Consider the following 21,477-nt stretch of genomic DNA (forward strand, 5'->3'; position numbering starts at 1 on the left):
GAGGACAAGTCTTTCGTGGGCAGCTGATCGCTCTGCAGGGCACATTCTGGAAAGCCATCTCCTGAATAACATGAAAGAGGGGAGTGGTGCCAACTTCCTCACACAGATCCAGGGACAAGGAACAAAGAGGCCACTTTGGAAACACTGGCAAATGGGGAATGGGAAATGTGGGTGGGGCTTGGGGTGCCGGGGGAGACTAGTGGCAGCTGCTTAGCCCACTGTTTGGTCTAATCCCCCTGAGCTGTCCTGTCCTTGGTACCATGATCACACCGTGTTAATTAAATCATTCTCATTAATTCAGCCTGAGTGTAAATTAGGAAGGAATGAAGATAAATTAGGTTGGAAGGCAGCTAATACATTTAACCCCATGCTGCTTATTTTGAGGCCCAACAAAATAACATTGTTAAGGCAGATAACAAGGCGAAAGCCTAGGGCACCGATTCTCAATAGCATTAAAAATGAGACCTTGGTTTGGTGTCACAAAGCAGAAGTGAAGACCAGCTCCCAAGGGCCCAGAGTACTGGTCACAAGGTGGTGGTCATGGTACCCAGAAGCATTTCCTGGGTGTTTGTGGCTTAGATAGCTACTTAGTCTGTCTGTTGTCCACTTTGATCACAGGCCTGTCTAGAGAGTTCTTCCTGGAAAGATATAAGACTTGCTGGTCTTTTCTTCCTGTGGGTGAAGTGGTAAGAATTACCTTTGGGGGTGCTGAGAGCTGCTGAAGGAATAGTGGAGCTGAAACTGCTGACTTGCAAATCACTTGTCAGTTGTGATCTAGATATTAGTAACTGCCCACAGGAATGAAAACCTTTCCTAGGTTGGGTCAAGCTAATCAGTGTCCAGTTTTCTGGTGTTCACCAGCAACTCACATGCATCTCCCCCAAAAGCAAGTATAATTCCTGTATCTCAGCAAGAAAATGATTTCCAGCTTTTATAACCTCCAAAGGCTAATTTATTTTCCCTGCCTCATGTTGCTTATCTCTTGGAAGCAGATGATGCAAATGTTTATGGTCACTGAATACAGTTCAAGATTTTCCAAGTTACAACTCTTTTCTGGCCTTCTTTTGAAGCTGGAGAAGTGACGTTAGGTAGAATGGACACAGTACAATGTCCCCAGTGGATGACACAATGGCCAGAGGACTGCAGACCTTCTCAGGCCTGCCTGCTTAGCCAAGCTATTTGTTAAGATAAGTAAACTCTGCTGTCCCCTTGGCAAAGGACACTGCAGGTTCCAGGTGGTAAAGATGCCACAGAAATGGATTACCTGTTCCTAGCTCCATGACACCTGGTGGTGAAATCCCCAGCCAGTCACATGCATGTATTTATGTAAGTGTTTTATTTCTAAGCAGGATTACCTCTGTGCAGTTCTAAGTAGGGGGTGACTGAAGAAAGAAGGAAGTAATTTTTTTTAAAGATTTATTTATTTGTACATACAGAACTGGGGTACAGGCCAGAGGTGCAGGGGCAGTGAGAGGCTTCACCAGAGACAGAGTAGGGAACAGAACAGGCAGATCATCAAAGTACAGTGCTGAGGGGAGCAGCGGGTGGGCCAGGAGAGGTCTGCCGTGCCATGTGTATCTCCTCCAGGGCAGGTGAGGATTGAACACATGCGGAAGTGGCTTTAGCTTCTTAGTGCTGTGCTTTAACCCTCTGCGCCACCAGGGAGGGCCAGGAAGTAATTTTTAATGAGAAAAAGTGTTCATCTCTTAACTGAAATAGAACATTTCCCCCAAAGAAGGGCATAACATGTATCCTTCAGAACCAAGTTACTTGCTTTTAACCCACAACCCAGAGGCATGTGAGTCTGTCCCGTCCACTCCCCCCACATCTTGCACTTGACAGGACATGCTTTATAAAGACATCGGGGCCACAGGGCACTTTTCCACTTCTCTCTTCGAACCTATCGTGGTGTCTAGAGAGCTCCCTCTCCTTTGGTCTCCAGTCAATTTATCTACCTTTAAAAAAAAAAAAAGATTTATTTATTTGTGCATACAGAACTGGGGTACAGGCCAGAGGCTCAGGGGCGGCGAGAGGCTTCACCAGAGACAGAGTGGGGAGCAGAACAGGCAGATCTACGAAGTACACTGCTGAGGAGAGCAGCGGGCGGGTCAGGAGAGGTCTGCCACACCATGTGGTCACCTCCGGGGCAGGTGGGAATCGAACTCATGCGGAACTGGCTTAAGCTTCTCAGTGCTGTGCTTTAACTTGCTACGCCACCAGGGAGGGCCCTTATCTACCTTTTTTAAGGCGCAGGGTCTCACAGAGCTCCTCTCCTCTTGAGGGCCCCAGAATCTGCAGTGGTGGTTCTTACTATAAATTGATGCAGCCGCCTCTGACTTTGTGAAGCAGACACTGCATAAAAATTCAAATATGAAACAGATTTGTTAGGCTCACGGTTAGACTGAGGAGTTAATGCTAACAAAGGACTTCAGAGGGCACTGTTTTTCTTTGTTTGCAAGGAGAGAACTTTCTCAGGGCCGATACCCAAGGAATTGGAACTAAGAACCTCCATAGTCGCTTTCAGCTCTCTCTGGACTCTGGGAAAGTCAGGCGGATCCTCCTTAGCTTGTTCAAACCATCTCTGCATCTGCTATTTAAAAGAAAGCTGGGACGAGCGGTAACTGGGGGAAGCTGCGGTGTGGACCCCCACTGGAACTGCAGGGCTGGGGAGCTGCTAACAGGCTGCACAGGACCTCAAGCTGACAACTCCCATTTCCTGGGCCTCGCTTTTCTAATCTGTAACACAACTGGGCTGGACCGGTAGACTCTAGAGTTCATTCATAGATTTTATCCCAAACACCCAATAAAAACAAACAGGCTGTTTAGCCTTGGTGGAAAGACAAGTCTTAGTGCAAAGGTCAAAAATAGGTTTCGTAATAGTGATCATCATGCGAGATTATTTTCGAATCGCCTTCCTTTCCTGCGGCACGCGGCGCGTCCAACCTGGGTGTGCCCGGCCATTCCTTTGCAAGCTCAAAGTAATACAACCGAGCGGTAATAGAAAGGAAGGGCAGGGCGACTGGAGCTTTATCATTACCGATAGGAGGCGGCCTGGCCGCCCCTTTGAGCTTTTCGCTTTGAATCAAGCGGCTGAGGCGATTGGCTGCTAAGCACGTGGTACGCGCCGGGCCGGACAGCGCCCGGCCGCGGCCCGCGCTGGCCAGCGTGGGGCAGAGTCCCGCGGTGGGTGTCGCATCTGCCAGGGTGTGGGGGGAGAAGAGGGGGACACGGAGAAGAGCCTGGGGTCGAGTCTGACTGGCCCCTCGCCAGTGAGAAACCCTCCGACCTGACTTTGCCAACCTGCAGTATCCCGGAGAGTCCCGAATCGTGCCCCTCCTGGCCTCTGCGCCCCTTCCAGGTGTTTCACCCCGCGCGGGGGTGCGCGGCCAGAGCTCGAGCCGCAGGCGCCAGCACGCCCCTTGCCACCCTTTCCTAAGCATCTTCCAGGTTCTGGCTTTGCTGAGCGCACAGCTGGCACTGCGCTCCCCCGCGGACGGCCCCTTGGCGTGGCGATCCGGTCACCTGGCCGGGCTGGAGTAGCGCTGCCACGCCGACCCCGGGAAACTTGTACGTTCGCGACCCCCGTGGGCTGCAACTGCCATTGGCGTTCGCTTTGTCTCCACTCTCCCAGCTCCCCTCCCCCGCTTCCTCTCACGATCAGCTCCCCAGCAAGCTCTTCCCCAGCGCCTCTCCTTCCCCTCCGTTTCCTCTCCCGCCCCCCGCTCCGCCGCCCCCCTCGCCGGCAGCTTTCACGCGCTGCCGGCCCCCCTCCCTGTGTCACTCTGCGTACGCGATCTCCTCCCTCCTCCTCCCTCCCTTCTCCTCCCTCCTCCTTCCAGACGCGCCGTTTATAGCCCGGCGCTCGGCAGCCGGGCGCAGACTGCTCCCGCAGCCAGAGAGGAGGCGGCGCGGCGGTGGCGCTGTGGAGACCGAGCAGAGACGCCAGGCGGCTGCCGGCGCGCACGGCGCTTTCAAGCTCCCTCCCCCGAGCGCACCGCCCGCCTCCTCGCGCGGCGTCTGCAGCCGCCGGCTGGCTCGCCTGCCCCGAGTCGCGCTCCGGGAGACGCTCCGCGGCTCGCCGGCATAGAGTCGGTGGCTTGAGACCCGCGAACAGCCAGCAGTCGCTGGCCCGCGAAGCAGCGCCCAGGGTGCGCTCCTCTCCTGCCTGACGCCCCATGCGCGCTCCTTTCGCCCGGGCAGTCGCCGCCGCTCCCCGGTGCTGAGACGCTCGCTTCGCCGCCGCCCCACTCGGTGACCCCGGCAGAAACCCAGCTGATCGTGCGCGGAGGCCGGTCGCCGCCGCTGTAAGTTTCCCCACTGACCGGGACCTGTTGCGATCGGCGCGGGTTTCGGGGGCTCCTTGACCTGCTGGGTTGTGTTCCCCAGGGTTCCGCGTCTTCTCCGGGCCCGGTACCTCCGACCCAGTCGCGGGGGAGGGCGGTGGTGAAGGGAGCTGTTCCTGGGGCAGAGGGTTCTGTGCCCGCTGCAGTTGTTCCACTGCTGGTTTCAGAGGGATTTCCCCTCACCGCCGGGACGAATGGCTAGGAGAATGAAGAACAGAGTCAGGGGACAGACGATCGACTCTGCGCGAAGTCGCGCTTTCCTGAGGTTGTGTGTCTAGCAGTCCCGAGAACTGAGAGCGCGGAATTGCTGGCCCACGTTTCTCCCTACTCGGCCCTGGGGGCTGTTGGGACCGCGCGCAGACATCCGCTCTCGAGAGCACATTTCACTGCGGCGAAATGTGTTTGGGGAATGAATGAAATACAGCTTCAGAAAGAAAAAAAAAGGGGGGGGTTCTCGTGCACTTTGGGGGGATTTGGTATTATTACATTATTAGTTTGGAAGGTCGGAATGGGTGGGCGGGGTGGAGATGAACCATTGAACTTGTTTGGCACGCAGGTTGGTGTCGCCCTCTTCACAGGCATAGATAGCCAGCGTGTAGAGTGATTCAAGTGTTAAAGAGGACTGCATGGCAAATGCTTTTCTGGTTAAAGCTCTTTATAATGTGCCATTGTTATAGACTGCACAAATTCTGGAGAAACTACCCGGACTTTCTCCTTTGGATGTGTCGCGATCAAGTTCAAAATCTGTAAAAGTGGAAGGGGATGCTAAGTATTGGAAGCAGAGAGACATGTATAAGAAGCTTTAAGTGAACTGAAGTTACTGTAACTATAGAAGACCTTTTGATGTTCCTAGTAATAGCAGCCCTTTTCTCAGTCTTCTTTGTAGGGCAGGTTAAGTATATGTGTGCATTTTTCTGCCTCTTGGCATGCAGATGTTATTTCTCTGGGGGCTTGGAAAATGCCAGGATGATTCATTTTTATGTTGAAGGTGTGTTTAGCCACTGTATAAATAAATTGCTTCTGCTGATATTTTGGTGTTTGCATGATTTTAAACTAGAAAGCAAGTCGTTTTCCGGGATTACCTTTTTTTTTTTTTAATTCTGATCAAATATTGCTGCAAGAGTGTTGAATTTTAACAGTGACCTGCTTCTTCATCTGGATGGTCTCCCAGAAGACAGATTGGACTCTTCCTTCTGACTTTATAGGCCAACCTGGGAAATGTTGTAACGTACGCAGGATGCAGAGAGATGCAGATACTATATCCTAAGGTCTTCTAAACAAACTGTTTTCTTAAGTGCAAGAAGCCTAGTTGTGAATGTTTGTTTTACACCATCCAGAATCTAATGTTCAGGGAAACTCGTTTCTGGGCTGGTGTGATTCTGCCTGAATGTGCAGCTGTTGAGCCTATTTTGGAAACATTAACTAAAAATGTAGGTATTCATTTGAAAGTTTTACAAGGGTCTAATTAGGCATGGGACCATGTATATATTTTTTTAAGTTTTGGCTTAAAATCTCCCAGAGTACTGCAAATTGAATAGACTAATTCAATGACAGCCACAGTGCAAGGGCATCAGGGATGCTGGTCTGTTTTAACATGTGGGAAACCTGGGGCTTCACATAAGCTCCTGCTTGGTGTTCCTGTGCTTTGGACATTGGTTACAATGCACAGGACTGCGGAGGCTTTGTTTAAGGTGGGGGTGAAGCTTGACCCCTCTCCAGTTGTCATTCCTAAATTATTGTGGAGACCAAGGGGTCTTTGTAAAGCCTTCCTAAGAGCAGGACCTCGGTACTTTGTTGCTTACTTTCTTCCACTAAGTCTTGTTTACTCATAACAGAAAGTTACATTCCAAAAATAAAGGAAAACAAGTTGCATCACCTAATGGTATGTGTCCTCCAGGTCAAAGGCAAGCTAGACACCTGCTTTGTTGTTTTGTTGGGAGTCTCAGCAGTCAGTACAGTTCAGTATCTATTTCTTGAATGTGGTAAATCACTTCTTTACCTTTATTATTAATTCCCAAGTATAACTTAAAAAATGAATATCTGAATAGTTGAGAAAAAGGAGCCCGTGGCTTTCAGCTGTGTTTTAAGGACTGGCTGTTCTGGGTTTGGAACAGATACTGTTACCTTCCTGGGGTAAACATCTTCCTTAGAAGTCTTTTGACAGGCAGGTAGGAGGCTTTATTTTTTTAAATAACCCAAAGGAGTCAGTAAAAAAGAAACAGAAGCTTGTGGTTGAATTCTGGAAGATGAGTGATAGGTATTTCCTATATATTTAGCTCACAGATTTCTTATTGGAGAATGCCTAAGATAGAATTAAGTCTGCTATTGCTTCAGTTTAGATACTGAAGAAAACACTTCAGTTAGCAAATCTAATGTGGCTTTAAATTAACAATGACTGGCAACACACACACACACACACACCTTACTACTAGGATGAAGCAGTTTGCATTTTGAACTTCCTACATGCAGGTGCCACCGTATGCAGGTGCCACCGTATGCAGGTATACAAGAATGGACCCGGTTGATACACTATTTAATCAAAAGAGGGGTGGATAGAGCCTTTGTTCTTGCAACTGTTTTTCCAAAAATTTTGATAGAAAGCAGAAAGAACAGAGAAATAGAACTCATGTGCATGCTACTCAAAATACTCCTTTTATCTACTCAAATCCTCATTTTGGAAAGAGTCCAGAGCAAGAAAGCTGAGTAGTGATTATGCCAGAATCTATTCTGTGTTCTCTAAAGCCTGCTGATCAATATATGGTAATGTTTATATTGGGACTTTCAGGACTCTGTAGCAGCAGAGCTGTCTGGCTTGAAATGATCTGTAACGTGAAAAATCAAAATCTGATCATTGCCGTAGTTGGTGGAGGCTTGTGATTTTAATGTTACATTTCCTATTACTCTGTATGCAGGGAGACCGGATCTTAGCAAAGAAATCCTTAATGGAATTAATTAGTAGGTGTTTGTTTTACACATGGCTTTATGCTGCATAGGGTATTAAAGCCAGGCCCTCCCTGGCATTATGAGAGCTGGAGGCCTGGCATTTTAAGTGACCTGCAGTGAATCAGCTGGACAAGGACAGAGCTGTGAGAATAAGACTTAGCTCCTCTTGACTTTGCTGACTTATATTCTCAAGGACTTCAATATTCCGAAAGTTGGCAATCAGGTTTTCCAAGACGAACCTGCTTTTGAGCAGTGATTTTTTTTTTTTAAACTGTTTAGCTGAAATGGCTCAACAGTGTTACAGTAAATGCCTTTCCTTATAGGTAATTGACTCTGGCCATTATTTAGAACGTCAGCAGGCAGTCCTCACAGGGTTACTGTTTTCCTTGTTGTTTTCTCAGTCCAGACTTATTGTTGCTTTTGTGCTGCTGTTCTGAACAGCAGAAGCATCACCTTCAATGGCTTTTGTTTTGTTTTGTTTTGTTTTTTTAGGAGTGGAAACAAAATGTCAGTCAGTGTGCATGAGAACCGCAAGTCCCGGGCCAGCAGCGGCTCCATTAACATCTATCTGTTCCACAAGTCTTCCTACGCTGACAGCGTCCTCACTCACTTGAACCTTTTGCGCCAACAGCGGCTCTTTACCGATGTCCTTCTCCATGCTGGAAACAGGACCTTCCCTTGTCACCGGGCAGTGCTGGCTGCTTGCAGCCGCTACTTTGAAGCTATGTTCAGTGGCGGCCTGAAAGAGAGCCAGGACAGCGAAGTCAACTTTGACAACTCCATCCACCCGGAGGTTTTAGAGCTGCTTCTTGACTACGCCTACTCCTCCCGGGTCATCATCAATGAAGAAAATGCAGAATCGCTCCTGGAAGCTGGCGACATGCTAGAGTTTCAAGACATCCGGGATGCATGTGCAGAGTTTCTGGAAAAAAACCTGCATCCTACCAACTGCCTGGGCATGTTGCTACTGTCCGATGCTCACCAGTGCACAAAACTGTACGAACTCTCCTGGAGAATGTGTCTCAGCAACTTTCAAACTATTAGGAAGAACGAAGATTTCCTCCAGCTGCCCCAGGACATGGTAGTGCAGCTCCTGTCCAGTGAAGAGCTGGAGACAGAAGATGAAAGGCTTGTGTACGAGTCTGCAATTAACTGGATCAGCTATGACCTGAAGAAGCGCTACTGCTACCTCCCAGAGCTGTTGCAGACTGTGAGGCTGGCTCTCTTGCCAGCCATCTATCTTATGGAGAATGTGGCCATGGAGGAACTCATCACCAAGCAGAGAAAGAGCAAGGAGATTGTGGAGGAGGCCATCAGGTGCAAACTGAAAATCCTGCAGAACGACGGAGTTGTGACCAGCCTCTGTGCGCGGCCTCGGAAAACTGGCCACGCCCTGTTCCTCTTGGGAGGACAGACTTTCATGTGTGACAAGCTGTACCTGGTCGACCAGAAGGCCAAAGAAATCATTCCCAAGGCTGACATTCCCAGTCCAAGAAAAGAGTTCAGTGCATGCGCGATTGGCTGTAAAGTGTACATTACGGGGGGGCGAGGGTCTGAAAATGGAGTCTCGAAAGATGTCTGGGTATACGATACCCTGCACGAAGAGTGGTCCAAAGCTGCCCCCATGCTGGTGGCCAGGTTTGGCCATGGCTCTGCTGAACTGAAGCACTGCCTGTATGTGGTCGGGGGGCACACAGCTGCAACTGGCTGCCTCCCGGCTTCCCCCTCAGTCTCACTAAAGCAAGTAGAACATTATGACCCCACAACCAACAAATGGACCATGGTGGCCCCTCTCCGTGAAGGCGTTAGCAATGCCGCAGTAGTGAGTGCCAAACTCAAGTTGTTTGCTTTCGGAGGTACCAGCGTCAGTCATGACAAGCTCCCGAAGGTTCAGTGTTACGATCAATGTGAAAACAGGTGGACGGTCCCGGCCACCTGTCCCCAGCCCTGGCGTTACACAGCGGCAGCTGTGCTGGGCAACCAGATTTTCATTATGGGGGGAGATACAGAGTTCTCCGCCTGCTCTGCTTATAAATTCAACAGTGAGACTTACCAGTGGACCAAAGTGGGAGATGTGACGGCAAAACGCATGAGCTGCCACGCTGTGGCCTCCGGAAACAAACTCTACGTGGTAGGAGGCTATTTTGGCATTCAGCGGTGCAAAACTTTGGACTGCTATGATCCGACACTAGATGTGTGGAACAGCATAACCACAGTCCCCTACTCGCTGATTCCTACTGCATTTGTCAGCACCTGGAAACACCTGCCTTCGTAAACCTCACTTCCTAAAGAGTGAGCATGAGGTAAGAAGTCAGTTGAGCTGTCTGTAGAAGTGTGCATATAATTAAGCCAGCTGTGTAAATGCCTACGTGGAGTGAGACCTGATCCTTATAACCTATGCTGTACAAGCACTACAGAAACTATTAAAGTGATAGACTTGGCACCCCCAGAATTTAAACATTTGTATGGACCCCCAGCTGCCACACTCTCCTTCCCTGCTTTAATATAAGCCAGTGGGTCAACACTTTTATAGAATCTGCTGAGGAGTTTTGCAAAAACTGCCCATTCCAGAGACATGGCTTCATTTGGTCTGGGTGGGGCCCAGACATAAGTGTTTTTGCAAAGTTTTGCAATGATTCTAATGCACAGCCAAGTTCAGAGTCCCTGACCTGTGTTAAAGCCAGCTAATGTCTCCTGAGCCCTCCCTCTGTGCCTGGAGCTAGGCTGTGTGTTTCACGTGGGTCATTTCATTTAACCCTTACAACAATCTTGTGAGATATTACTAGAGCACTTTATAGATGAAAAAAGCTGGTGCACACAGAGGTCAAGTAAGTTGCCCAAGGTCATAGAGCTTGGCAGGTGGTAGCCTGGTCAAGAAATCAACCCAGAGCAGCAGCACTTGAACATCATGCTGAGCTGCCACTCCATAGACTTAGTTTCAGCAGGGTAGCACCCCAGGAGGTGTTTGTTGATATTCAAATTCAGTTTCCTGGGGAACACTTTCTGGAATGAAGATGGGTTTAAGAAAGTGAATACTTAAATTTGTCCCTAGTTTATTCTGCCTAAAATGGTTTATTAGCTTATTAAAATTTTCCCTCCAAATAGCCCCCTTTAGCGCATTTATTGACTTTAAAGGGAAATGTAGGTCAGTCATTGTAAAAAGTTGCACCTGCATTGGATAAATGTGTTGACGTGTGGATACACTGTGCCATCGAAAGTGCCTGTACAGCAAGCCTTTCAGAGTTAGTCAGGCCGGCCCCATTGTCAAGGCTAACAAAAGTTGTGTTTCTGTGCCATATATCTGAGTGCATAATGGTTGTCTTATGTACTTACGAGGATATAATGCTCCTGGCCCAAATAATTAATAGATCTACACAGTTCAGTGTTCGCAGAGCTAATGGTGGCTTTGCTGCTGTGAAGCATTCTTAGGACTGGCCTCTGGAATCACTTGGGCACGTTTAAGTGGAGCAGGGAGCACATGGAATGTGTCGATTTGTTTGGTGATTCATAGGTTTAGTACTAATAATAAAAGAAGAAAAACTCAGCTTAGGAGGAACCACAGTGAGCAGTAACTCATTAGAACATGTCTCTGTTTCCCTTAGTAAGTTTCACACCTTTGAAGGGGACTTGCAAAGGAAAAAAGGAACCCTAAGTGGTGGCAAGCTACTCATAATGAGGTCTTAGTACAGTTGTCTTTGCTCTCTTCATCTCTTGTTTGTTTGTTTTAAAATACTCAAACACTGACCTCATTTTCCAATTGAATCTTTGTATTTTTTTCTTCATTTCTTCAGTTATCTCCTCTAGCCTGTTACAGTGAGTAGTGCCTAGCACTATCATTTTCTTGGACTAAAAGCTCCCTCAGAAGAGCAGGAACAGTCAGCAACCTCCTGAACATCATTGCACACCAAACTGGTTTTTGCAGCCTTGCTGGCATCTCGGTAATCCTGAATAAACAAATGCTCTGGAAGTGGTTATTTCATTTGTGATATGAATGTATGACTCAACTCACAAGCAGGTTAAAGAACCTTCTAGGCAAAAGCATCAATTAACAGCCCACTGAGTTGGGTGTTAGTTCACAACTGACTGTATTTGCATAGAGGAGTCAGAAAAATTGCCGGTGATGGTGGCAGTACATCAAACTGGTAATTAATTGGTAGACTGTCTGGTATCTTTGAAGCAACATAAGGAAACTGAGGCAGAAAGAGACCCCCAGTGTGTTGTGGTGCTGATTCTAACCTGTGAAGTCTGAACCTTCCTGGACTTCAAATTGCACCCCTGCCAATTGAGCGATTTGAATTATGCTACCCTCAAGACATACCCCAGTTTACTTGTGTGAGCTGATAAATGAGGAAAGAAAAGGTTGTAAAGACTTACCCTAGTGCTCGGCTCGTCTTAAGTGTTCAATATTCCTAGTTTATTTTTAATTTTTTCTCTCTTCAATTTGGACTTTAGCTTCCACTGGAATTAGCTTGGTGTGTGGTAGGAAAATGAGATTTCTTTGGTTATTATCTGATTCTCATCTTTATACTTCATTTTTGGTGCCTCTTTTCTCAGCCTAGAGTACGTTGGCAAACACTTGAATTCCCCCACCCAGGGCATTTGAACCTAATCACATACTTCCGGTCCCTTTGAAACAGAGCCAATAAAGTGTTAGGGTCTATGAGGAACAACATCCTTGCTGGCTGCCCTTCCTGCTACCAGTCAGAGAGTCAAACACAGCAACAGGACTAGGTTCGCTTCCTTTCTGCCAGCGGTTGAGCCTGATCAAAGCCAGTCCTGCAGTTTCTGGTAGGCCAGTCCTGCAGTTTCTGGTAGGCGATCAGGAAGCAGGGCTGGGGGATGACACTGTAGCCTGAACCACAGGATTCCGTTTACATTTCTAAAGTTTACTACATACAAGATAGTGAGAAAACATGTCAGCTAGATGGAGTGACTTAAAAGAAGTGCTATGTAGGTATCACTTTAAATTGCATAGACTTCTCGGTGTGACAGCTCTGGTCTCCAACTGTAGGTGCTAAATGAATTAGTACATTGTTAAAAAGTTTCCCTGGCTCTAAAAGCAAAGAGGTTTTAACTGTCTCCGGCTGGTCTGTCAGTGGGAGGGAAGACAAAAGGATATTCCTTTTGATGACTCTGCATTTTCCTGGTGCTCTGTGATCCCAACTTAACAGCATTTGGGTTTTGATTGGCTTTGTTTCTTGTTTTTTTCCTTCCTTTTTGGGGTTATTCCTGACTTTTTTTTTTTCTTTTGATTTGGACTAGGCAACATCTTGAAAATTCTTATTATTACAAGATACATTCTTTTGGCCTAATGTTGATATATAGGTTACAAGGAGGTAGGGCTGGGGGATGACACGGTAGTCTAAGGAATGCCTTGAAAGCTTGAATCACTGCAGTGAAACTGCCAAAAGAAACAACTAATGAAATGAATCAGACTTCTGAACATACAAAAGCGAGAAGAATCAGTGCAAGTACGGAGAGGTCCTTCAGTTCCCTTTGTCTGTGCTCAGAGTTCTAGCCGTAGGGAAGCAGATTTCTAGGGGAGGACTGGAAGTGTGCTGCGTGAACAGACAGGGTGAGTGTGTGAGAGGCACAAGGGCCTTCTTCATCTCCCTGTACAAAAGTAGATTAGTTTGCCTGTGGGAAGGATGAGTCGTGTGAGGATTGCCAGGCACGGAGTGTGTGTGCCTCATGGGGAGGGAACTAGAGTTTATTTTCACGTCAGATGTTGGTAGGTTCTGTCCATAACAACACTACACATCACAGCTGTTGTCTTCCGAGTGTGGACTGATGAACTTAGAGGACAAACTCCAGCCTTAGGCTGTGAGGCCCGATATGCCGGCACATGAAAGGAAACAAGACTGATTTCTGCATTAATGAATAGCAGAGGTGCATTTAAATAAGAGGATTAGTATGTCTGCCTCCTGTTTGGTGAATTCATTGAATCTGGAATCCTTTATGATAAGTGGGCCAAGGAGGGTCTGTGCAGGAATCTCTTTCAATCCGCTGGTGAGCGCTTATCATGGAGAGGGATAATGAATGGTGGAAGCAAAAGATGGCACTTCATTGGAGCACATACAGGGTTTGAATTTGAACATACACCTGTTTAGGCAAGGAGTGAACTGTGGACACCATTGTTTCTCTTGGGCTGACCACCTGTGTGCACACATACATGTGACTTAAAGGAATAAGTGTTCGCACAGTTGCTACTGGACAGCTAGTTAAGATGGTGAGGAGCAGTGCTGATCAGCTTTCTCCTGAGTCAGTTTCTTTCTCTTTCAGATTTTGAGGCTATTAACGGTTCTTTCCTTTTTCTGTTTTTCAGATTACTCCATCACTAAGTGAGACAAGATGAGATTTCTTCTCTGGAGAGGCCAAATTAACAAAGAGAAAGAAGAAAAAGAAGTTGCTACGAGACTGCATTACAATCTGCTGCACCTTGTAAATGATGGAACTGGACATGAAGGAAGGGGTGGGGGTGGGGTGGGATTTTCAGTACAAGTAGCACATGGTTTAAATATGAATGAATGAACCTGTGATCTAGTCCTTGTCTTGTAATTGTGGATTAATGTCAGCGTTAATCAGCCCCTTAAAGGAGAGAAAAGCTGGACCTTTTCCCTTACTGTACCATCATTCAGCACTTGATTTCCATGGGCTCCACCACTTATGTGTAAAATTTGAAATGGTTGTCACCTCTCTCTGAGGAGCAAGCTTGAAGCCTCCACACCAGCTGCTGTTGGAGAGTGAAAGCCCAGTCATGGGGCCTGAAGGGGAACTGCAGAGCCAGGATCACTGGACTCTCCATGAATCTCTAAGGGGCTGTGCTCCCCAGGAAGGTTGCTGAACAATGGGGAGTTGTGGGTAGCCATTTGGTAGATGTTCTTTTCTATTTATAAGGGACTAAAAACTTTCCCTTGGCTGTTAAGTCTGTGATAGATTTAGCTATTTATTGTTGATGCCTGCATGCTGAAACAATGCTTACAGTTGTCTTCACGTGTATGGACGTGCGTGAATGGTTGTGTGTTTTGCACTTTTTGTGACTGTTGATGTGCTTTGCGGCACAGAATGAAAACTTTTGAATGACAATTGGAATATAACTGGAGGGTGGGTTGGGAGGGGGGATTTTGCAAATGTCAAGACAGGGAAGGGTTACAAAACAGAAATGTAAATTACATCCTAGACATAGAAAATGCATGGAGGTCACTTTTCTTAGACTCACCCACTTTTAATGGGGTTTTCTGGGCTGTGATCATGCTGATGGTTGATGGGGTGAAGGGAGGCTTCCTTCTGCCTTTCTCCTTCCTGTCTGTTTTACCGAATTCAGTCTCAGCTACTGTAATTTGGAAAGGACCAAATTGCTTTGCAGTCTTTTTCTTGGTTTAATATCCTGAAATCCTGGAAAATGCTAGGGAGTCGTTCTGTATATAGGGCACAGGTGAAGGCATTGTCCAAAGCTAATTTATTTATCTATTTATTACCCTATGAGCATGCTTTGCCACACAACTGCGGTGAATGGGAAAAACAAGTTATCACTGAGTAAATCAATTCACTCACTGGAAGTCTTTGGCCTGGACTCATTGCTCTCCATTCTTTTTGTCTGATTGGGTAAATACTAGAAGTTCTCCAAGATGACATTCACATTGGTGCAAAGTATACTTGAATGCTCGCCCTTAGGTAAGGCTGTAAAATCACTCTTTGGTGCACAAAAGTAGCCCAGTTTGGCCTTGACACACCAAAGATCTATCAGCAGTAGCCCCCACTGAGAGGTTTTCCAGGATGGTTGGGAGTCAGTTGTGAATACATTCTTTGCTAGTTCGAGTGCTCGTTTACTAAAACCTGTGCTGTAATAGGTATTAGTGGTAAACTCAAGTAGGTGCTTCTTCAGCGGCGTCTGGGCAAGACCAACGTTTGCAACTTGCACTGCTTTTGTCAATGTTTCTCACATTACTGTATTTTAGAAAATAGGGTTTAAGGCTGATAAAAAAAAAACCTTTTACATTGTGAGTGTGTTTATATTGTCTAACAACAGATAAATCCTTAACATTTCTCTCCATCGGAATACTTTAGGCAAATTGTCCATGTCTGTCTATGCCATGAGTAAGTGGGCTATGTAGTTGGACCAAAAAAAAAAAAAAAAAAACCGTTGGAAGAAGAAAAAAGATCAGTCTGTCCTTCTCCTAGCTGTGTTCTAAGCAATGCAAATGTCTGATTGTGCCCTGGTAGCAGTCGGTGTTACATTGTAGCAGTTGCAGCTCTATAGTTTATGATGCAAATCTGCCAGATGAGTGTGTGTCACTGGCTTCTAAAAGCAGGGTGAGTTTTCTGCAGCTGTTTCAAAGTTGTGGTCTGTCCTTGAATCCTCTGTTAATTACTGTGTGTGAGCAAGAGGGAGCCATGGTCAGGGGTGGGCCCCCAGCCGCAGGGAACTTTCTGGACTCCCGCTTTTTGAATTGATGTAGGCATTTGGGCTCACTACTTGACCATTCTCGCCCTGTGAAACGTCCCACACTTTGAAGCAAATACAATTCACAGCACAGTGCACACAGAAACTTGGCATAAGACAGAGAAGGTTCTTCTTATTCTATGGACTGGTTGCTGTGGAAACAGATAACAAAGGGCAGCCTTCCACTTCTGGTATAATTGTGTAGCCCCCTTTTCTCTGGGCTTGACACCTGTCTGAATAAGAGTGATTAGAGCTGAATAATATCCCTCTCTTGGCTATTGACTATGTGGTTCACGTACAAAACTCTGTGTAAGTTGAAGAAGTAAAGTTTTCATGTTCACATGTATTTGTTTGCTACTACTATGTTTTTGAGGTTTTGTAAAACTTATTTTTTTTTCACAATGTGAAACTGAAGGTCAAATAAATTATTAGAGATTTTCTCTTCATTGTGTGTTACGTCATTTTTTTAATATATAATTTTAGGAACTGAAATCCTGGACCTTCTCAGGTTTTATCAAAAGGACAGTCATTTAAAATATTTTCTGAATGTCTTATTTCACTTTTGGGTGACATACACTTATGAACATATTTTTGCACAATAAATAAGATTTTTCACCTCTTAGACTAGTTCTTTAAGCAAAGTACATCAGTCATGGGTTACTTGTAGCTTAGAATAGAAAAAGTCATGTGTCATGCAGTATGAAGACAGCATACTTCATACTTGAATGTTTTTGTGCTCATGTGGGTTGTATTTTGATAGGAAAGTGATGAGAAGGAAGTTCGGTCCTCTTTTCAACTCACACTTCCTTAGAAATTATTGAAAGTGAGTAGAAGTAAATGGATATAATTCCCCTGGAATGGCACAAAAGCACAACTTTAACCCTCTGATGCCCTTAGCTGCTCCCAAGTGAAATGCCACTATCCCAACCACCTCAAAGTAAAGCCAGATGACATCCGGAAATCACCCCTCCCCACCAGTGATGGCCTCGTGTCTCAGCAAAATGCTCATTTATCACTTGGGTTGATTCCCTTGTTTTAATATACAGAGTAACACTGGGCATAATTTTTTTTTAATAGAAAATAAATATACCTACGTAGAATTCTAGGAGCGCTCACAAGTAGGCAATTACAACTGTTGGACTTTGACCAAGATGCCAGAAGGTTTACAGAGGAATCATTCAGTTCCACAGTGGGCAGGCTGGTCCAGAGCCAGCCCCGGACAGCAAGCTTCTGAGTCCTCAAGCACACAGTGCTGATGACCCATAGAAAACCTGTTGGTGACACTATATGACAAGAAAGTGACCCCTTAGGAGTCATGCCATGGGGCTTGGATATTCAGAAAAAGTGTAAATCTTCTGAAGGTTTGAGAATGATTCCTGTAGAGATACTTGGTAACTGACCTTTAATCCACTGGGCTTCTTTATCAGCTTGGGGAGATGGAGGGAGAAAAGAAGATACTTCAAATTCTTAATTTTCATTCACTTGGGAATTTCATTTTATTTAGACATTCAGATGACCCCCAAAGGTGACTGTATTTGTTGTGATTGCCTTGGGCTGCATGTGGTAGAAATTTGGCTATGGAGGTTTAACCACCATGGAGGTTGGCAGACCAAGGCTGGGGTGGCCCCCCTACAAGTCCATCTGAGGTCAGGTATTTTTCTAACCTGCTCTGCCATCCTGAGCACAGCCTTGCAAGAGGACAACTGTATCTCATCCTATTCCAGGTGCTTTCCAATCTGCAAAGGTAGGGACAAAGGGCAAATGGCTTGTGCATTCTGGGGGCAGTAACAGTTTTCCCAAAAGTATCACCTGTGAGACAGTGACCACTCTGTGGCCAAAACTAGTTCACATGAATTTCCAAAGAAAGAACAGGGAGCAATCCACTCTTGGGGGGCATGTTGCCATCCCCAGAAATGTGATTTTGTTAGTATGGATGAAAGGAAAAACAGACATCACACAACTGTACCAGGTGTGTTAATAGTGGATAATCAAAAAGTTGTTTTAAACATTAGCCTCACTGATCCAATGACTGATCTGAGGGGGACTACACTAAGGACATATTTTAACCCACACAGCACATGGAGGGAAGTTCAGAGAGCCTCATCATCTCTGAGCTTTGACTTACTCATCTGTAAAATAAGGCTGCGGATAACTTTCTGCAGATTTAATAATATAGCAGATTTAATACCATGAGTTTAACAGACCTTTAGTGCCTAAGTTATTGTACGTCCACGGTCTTTTCAGCTGTCATGTATGCTTCCTGTTGGGGGAAGTACAGTGAACAAATTGCAAATCAAAAGCCCTCTCCCATGCAGGGGATCGTGCAAAAGGTTTGCATGCTCACGGCCCACGTCATCCTCACAGCCACACTCTGAGAGCAGGCACCATTATTATTTCAATTTGAGATGAAGAAACAGGTTTTGAGAAATTACCTAACTTGCCTAAGGGAGCGGTGGAGGCTAAGTTTCAAGCACACTCTCTGACCTGCTCCTCTTGACCTAGGAATGTGGAGGAAGGTGAGTCATGGGGCTGAACCTCACTGGGAAGCCTAGGGCTGCTGTGCCTGCATGTTAGGAAAGACTTGACCTCATGAGAAGGTTCAAAGAGGCTGCAGCTGGTGAGGTCCACCACTGGACATGAGGACTAAGACACACTGAAGGCGTCTTCATTGTGACAGTGTTCTTTGGCAACAGATTTCCGACAAAAAGACGGGAGAATGGGGGCCCCTGGGTGGTCATTACACTTGAAAGTTCATTGAGCTGTACACTTTCTCCTTGCTCTTCTGTTTGTACAATGGCAAGAGACTGAGAGGCTGATTATATAGACAATGGCCAGAGCATAATAAAAATAGAATTCTGACCCATAATCTGTAGCAGCCAACCCAGGAAACCAAACCATATTCTACAGTAGCCAGTGTAGGAAGTCAACCTCTTATCTGCAAGCCTTCATTCAGGAAGTCAGGCCACTGGTCCAGGAAGCCAAACAATAACCCCTGAAACAACTGCCCCCAAATAGCCTGGACTTGATTAACTACTGACAGCTTCCTCAATTCTTGTCCTTACTTCCAATTTAGGACTGAGCAGAGAAAATCAATGATGCCTGCTCCTCCCCTTCCCCCACCTCCCCCCCACCCCCCAACTCTACACAGGATGCATGCTTGTAGCTAGCCCACCTACAGCTTCCCCAAACCTCCAGCCTCTAATCAGGACATATCTGAAAGCTTCCCTTTATTCTATCACCGAGCTTTCCCAGTCCTTTGCAGACCTTTGAGTTTCTGCCAAAATTCACGTGACAGTGGCTGACTCCCCTGATCTAACAAGCTCTGGATAAATAGCCTTGGCCTCTTCTGATTTTGTTGGTCTTTATTTCCACAGACAAATGTTTTTCAATAAAATAATTAAATATTTCAATAAAAAGGTTCATAAAAATCAAATGGGACCAACATTGTGGATTCTGGGCAAGCTGCATTTCCAGAAGGATATTGTTTTCATACTGAATGTCAGAGTGAAGTGCAATATACACAACATATATAATATGAGAAAAATGGATTTTGAGTTAATGGGGTTGCGATTAGGACATCTGGTTTGCCAAAAGGAGAGCAGTTGCTTTGTTTGGGAATATTTTGAATAAAGTGAGAACCCTTATGTAAGTTTTACAGTCGCATTCATGGTGCACATGAATGTATGAATAAATGCAAAAACTTAGCAGTTAATTCCTGGTCTTGCCTGTCACAAATCTTAAGTGCTTTGCCTGTCTGACACATACTCAGACAAGCCATCTGTCCTGCATTTAAGTTTAATCATAGACAATGAATTTTAAAGCTCTGTTATTTGTCAGCCATTGGACAACTAAGTCCAAGACCTAACTTTCAGAGGAAAAAAAGTGTCCATGGAGGCATGACTATGAATTAAAAGCAATTTGACTAAGTAAATTATAAATCTACCATAATCTCGTCCAGCTCTGCTTACTTGCGGCTTGCTTTGTGAATCTGGGGGAAACCAAGTGAGAAAGTTTCTGTCTTTCTCTCTCTGGTCCTGTTTCCTTGGCAACCATAATCTTTATCTGGGCAAAGATGGGGAACTACATCAAGGAAAACCAATTGGAATTTCAGCAAAGTCTCTCACTAATCCTTCTCTTGTGTTATCAGATGATTTGTGCTCTAATGAAAAGTTATTTTACACCCACTTTTTAGATGGCTCTAGGAGTGTTTACTGGATATCCTAGAAAGACTGAGAGGATTTTTCCCTATGAGATATGCTCATATTATAACCATAAAGAAGATGAAATATACACTCTAGGCACCTGCAAAGTGAGTAATTGGGCTCTCTCTCGCTTTCTCTCTTAACTACTGCATTGTAAATGCCAAATTGCCAATGCCCAGTCTCAACCAGCCACCCACATAAATTCTGGCCAAGGCATTCCTGCCAGGAAAACCACTTTGAGAGAAAAAGTCTTGAAAGTTTGAGATAATATACTGTGAAGGGAAGGGAGAGAAAAAAGGAAAAAGCAGAAGGAAGGGCAGAAGTCTAGAGTGAGATGTGTCTGGCAGGTAGTAACTCTTTTCCAGTCTGTTTCTGTACTCGAAGAGTGTAACTACTCAAAAGACCAGGCAGGGTCAACTCACTCTTTCTGAGATGGAAATACCTAAGCTCCACTTAAAGGCTGTTAGTCACGCACACATTCAGTAGAATCAGGATACTCTGAAGGATGGTTGGGGGCTGGGAGCTGAAACTGCCTCTGGGAACCTGGGGCCCAGAGGTAGATAGCACCCATCCCTAGGGTGTAGGTGTGGTGTAGCAGGTGGGAGAATGAGAAAGGCAAAATTTCCCTTTAAAAAGCAGACCTCTCCTGACCAGCCCGCTGCTCCCCTCAGCAGTGTACTTCGTCGATCTGCCTGTTCTGCTCCCCACTCTGTCTCTGGTGAATCCTCTCACCCTCCGCATCTCTGGCCTGTACCCCAGTTCTGTACGAATAAATAAATAAATCTTTAAAAAAATAAAATAAAATAATGTGTTTAGAAAAGAAGGAAAGATGAATAATTAGCATGTAGTCTTAGGGCTATGGAACTATTTTGTAAAATACTACAATGTTGACTGTAGGTCATGATACAGTTGTCCATACCCATGGAATCGACTACACTAAGCATGAACCCTAATGTAAGCTGTGGATTTGGGGTGATAATGAGATGTCAAACTGGGTTCCTAATCAATGTAGGCTGTAGGGAAGGTGCCACTTTGGAGAAGTGGGTATGTGTTCAGGGGAGTGAGGGTGGAGGGAAGTCTGCACTGACTCCTCGGTTTTGCTGTGCGCCTAAAACCACTTAATTATCAATTAAATGCCAAAAAAAAAATTACATTAGATACAAAAGGTGACTTGTGGGGAAGGCCAAAGAAATGTTTACTCTTATAAAGCATACATGCGTGGATTTCAGGTACTGGATGGAAAAAGAGAAACCTCTGGCTGTTCTTGCATTCCTTGGGCAGGATGGGAGTCAGCCAGGAAATGGAGTCAGTCGGTGGTTAACCTGGGACCCAACCACCAATTATAACATTGCCGCTAGGAGGAGGTGTGTCCCACATTCCAAGCAGCCAGCTTACACCTCGGTAATGTCAGAACACTCACTCCTAAGTTAATGAGACACTGTACTTCGGCAAATATTACACATGAGTATCTCTGTGACCGTGCAAATGCTGACTCCGAGATTTTATTTCTGCCCTTTTCCCCTCTACCTCCATGATACTTAGTGCT

The 21,477-nt window shown here is 45.8% G+C and overlaps 1 protein-coding gene across 1 annotated transcript; it reads left to right on the forward strand.

Annotated features, from left to right (window-relative positions):
* The first annotated feature begins 3,959 nt into the window (after positions 1-3,959).
* ENC1 (ectodermal-neural cortex 1 (with BTB domain)) lies at positions 3,960-16,175 on the forward strand. The gene is made up of 3 exons (XM_012721939.1): positions 3,960-4,304; positions 7,779-9,589; positions 13,612-16,175. The coding sequence occupies exon 2, from the start codon at positions 7,792-7,794 to the stop codon at positions 9,559-9,561; it is 1,770 nt and encodes a 589-aa protein (XP_012577393.1). The 5' UTR covers positions 3,960-4,304; positions 7,779-7,791; the 3' UTR covers positions 9,562-9,589; positions 13,612-16,175.
* The last annotated feature ends 5,302 nt before the right edge of the window (positions 16,176-21,477 follow it).

The sequence above is a fragment of the Condylura cristata genome, unplaced genomic scaffold, assembly GCF_000260355.1.
Source record: "Condylura cristata isolate star-nosed mole 26May11 unplaced genomic scaffold, ConCri1.0 scaffold00007, whole genome shotgun sequence".
NCBI classification, from domain to species: Eukaryota; Metazoa; Chordata; class Mammalia; order Eulipotyphla; family Talpidae; genus Condylura; species Condylura cristata.

What these genes read in the sequence shown, in the direction of transcription:
- ENC1 (XM_012721939.1), top strand. Translation starts at nt 7,792, where the DNA reads ATGTCAGTCAGTGTGCATGAGAACCGCAAGTCCCGGGCCAGCAGCGGC.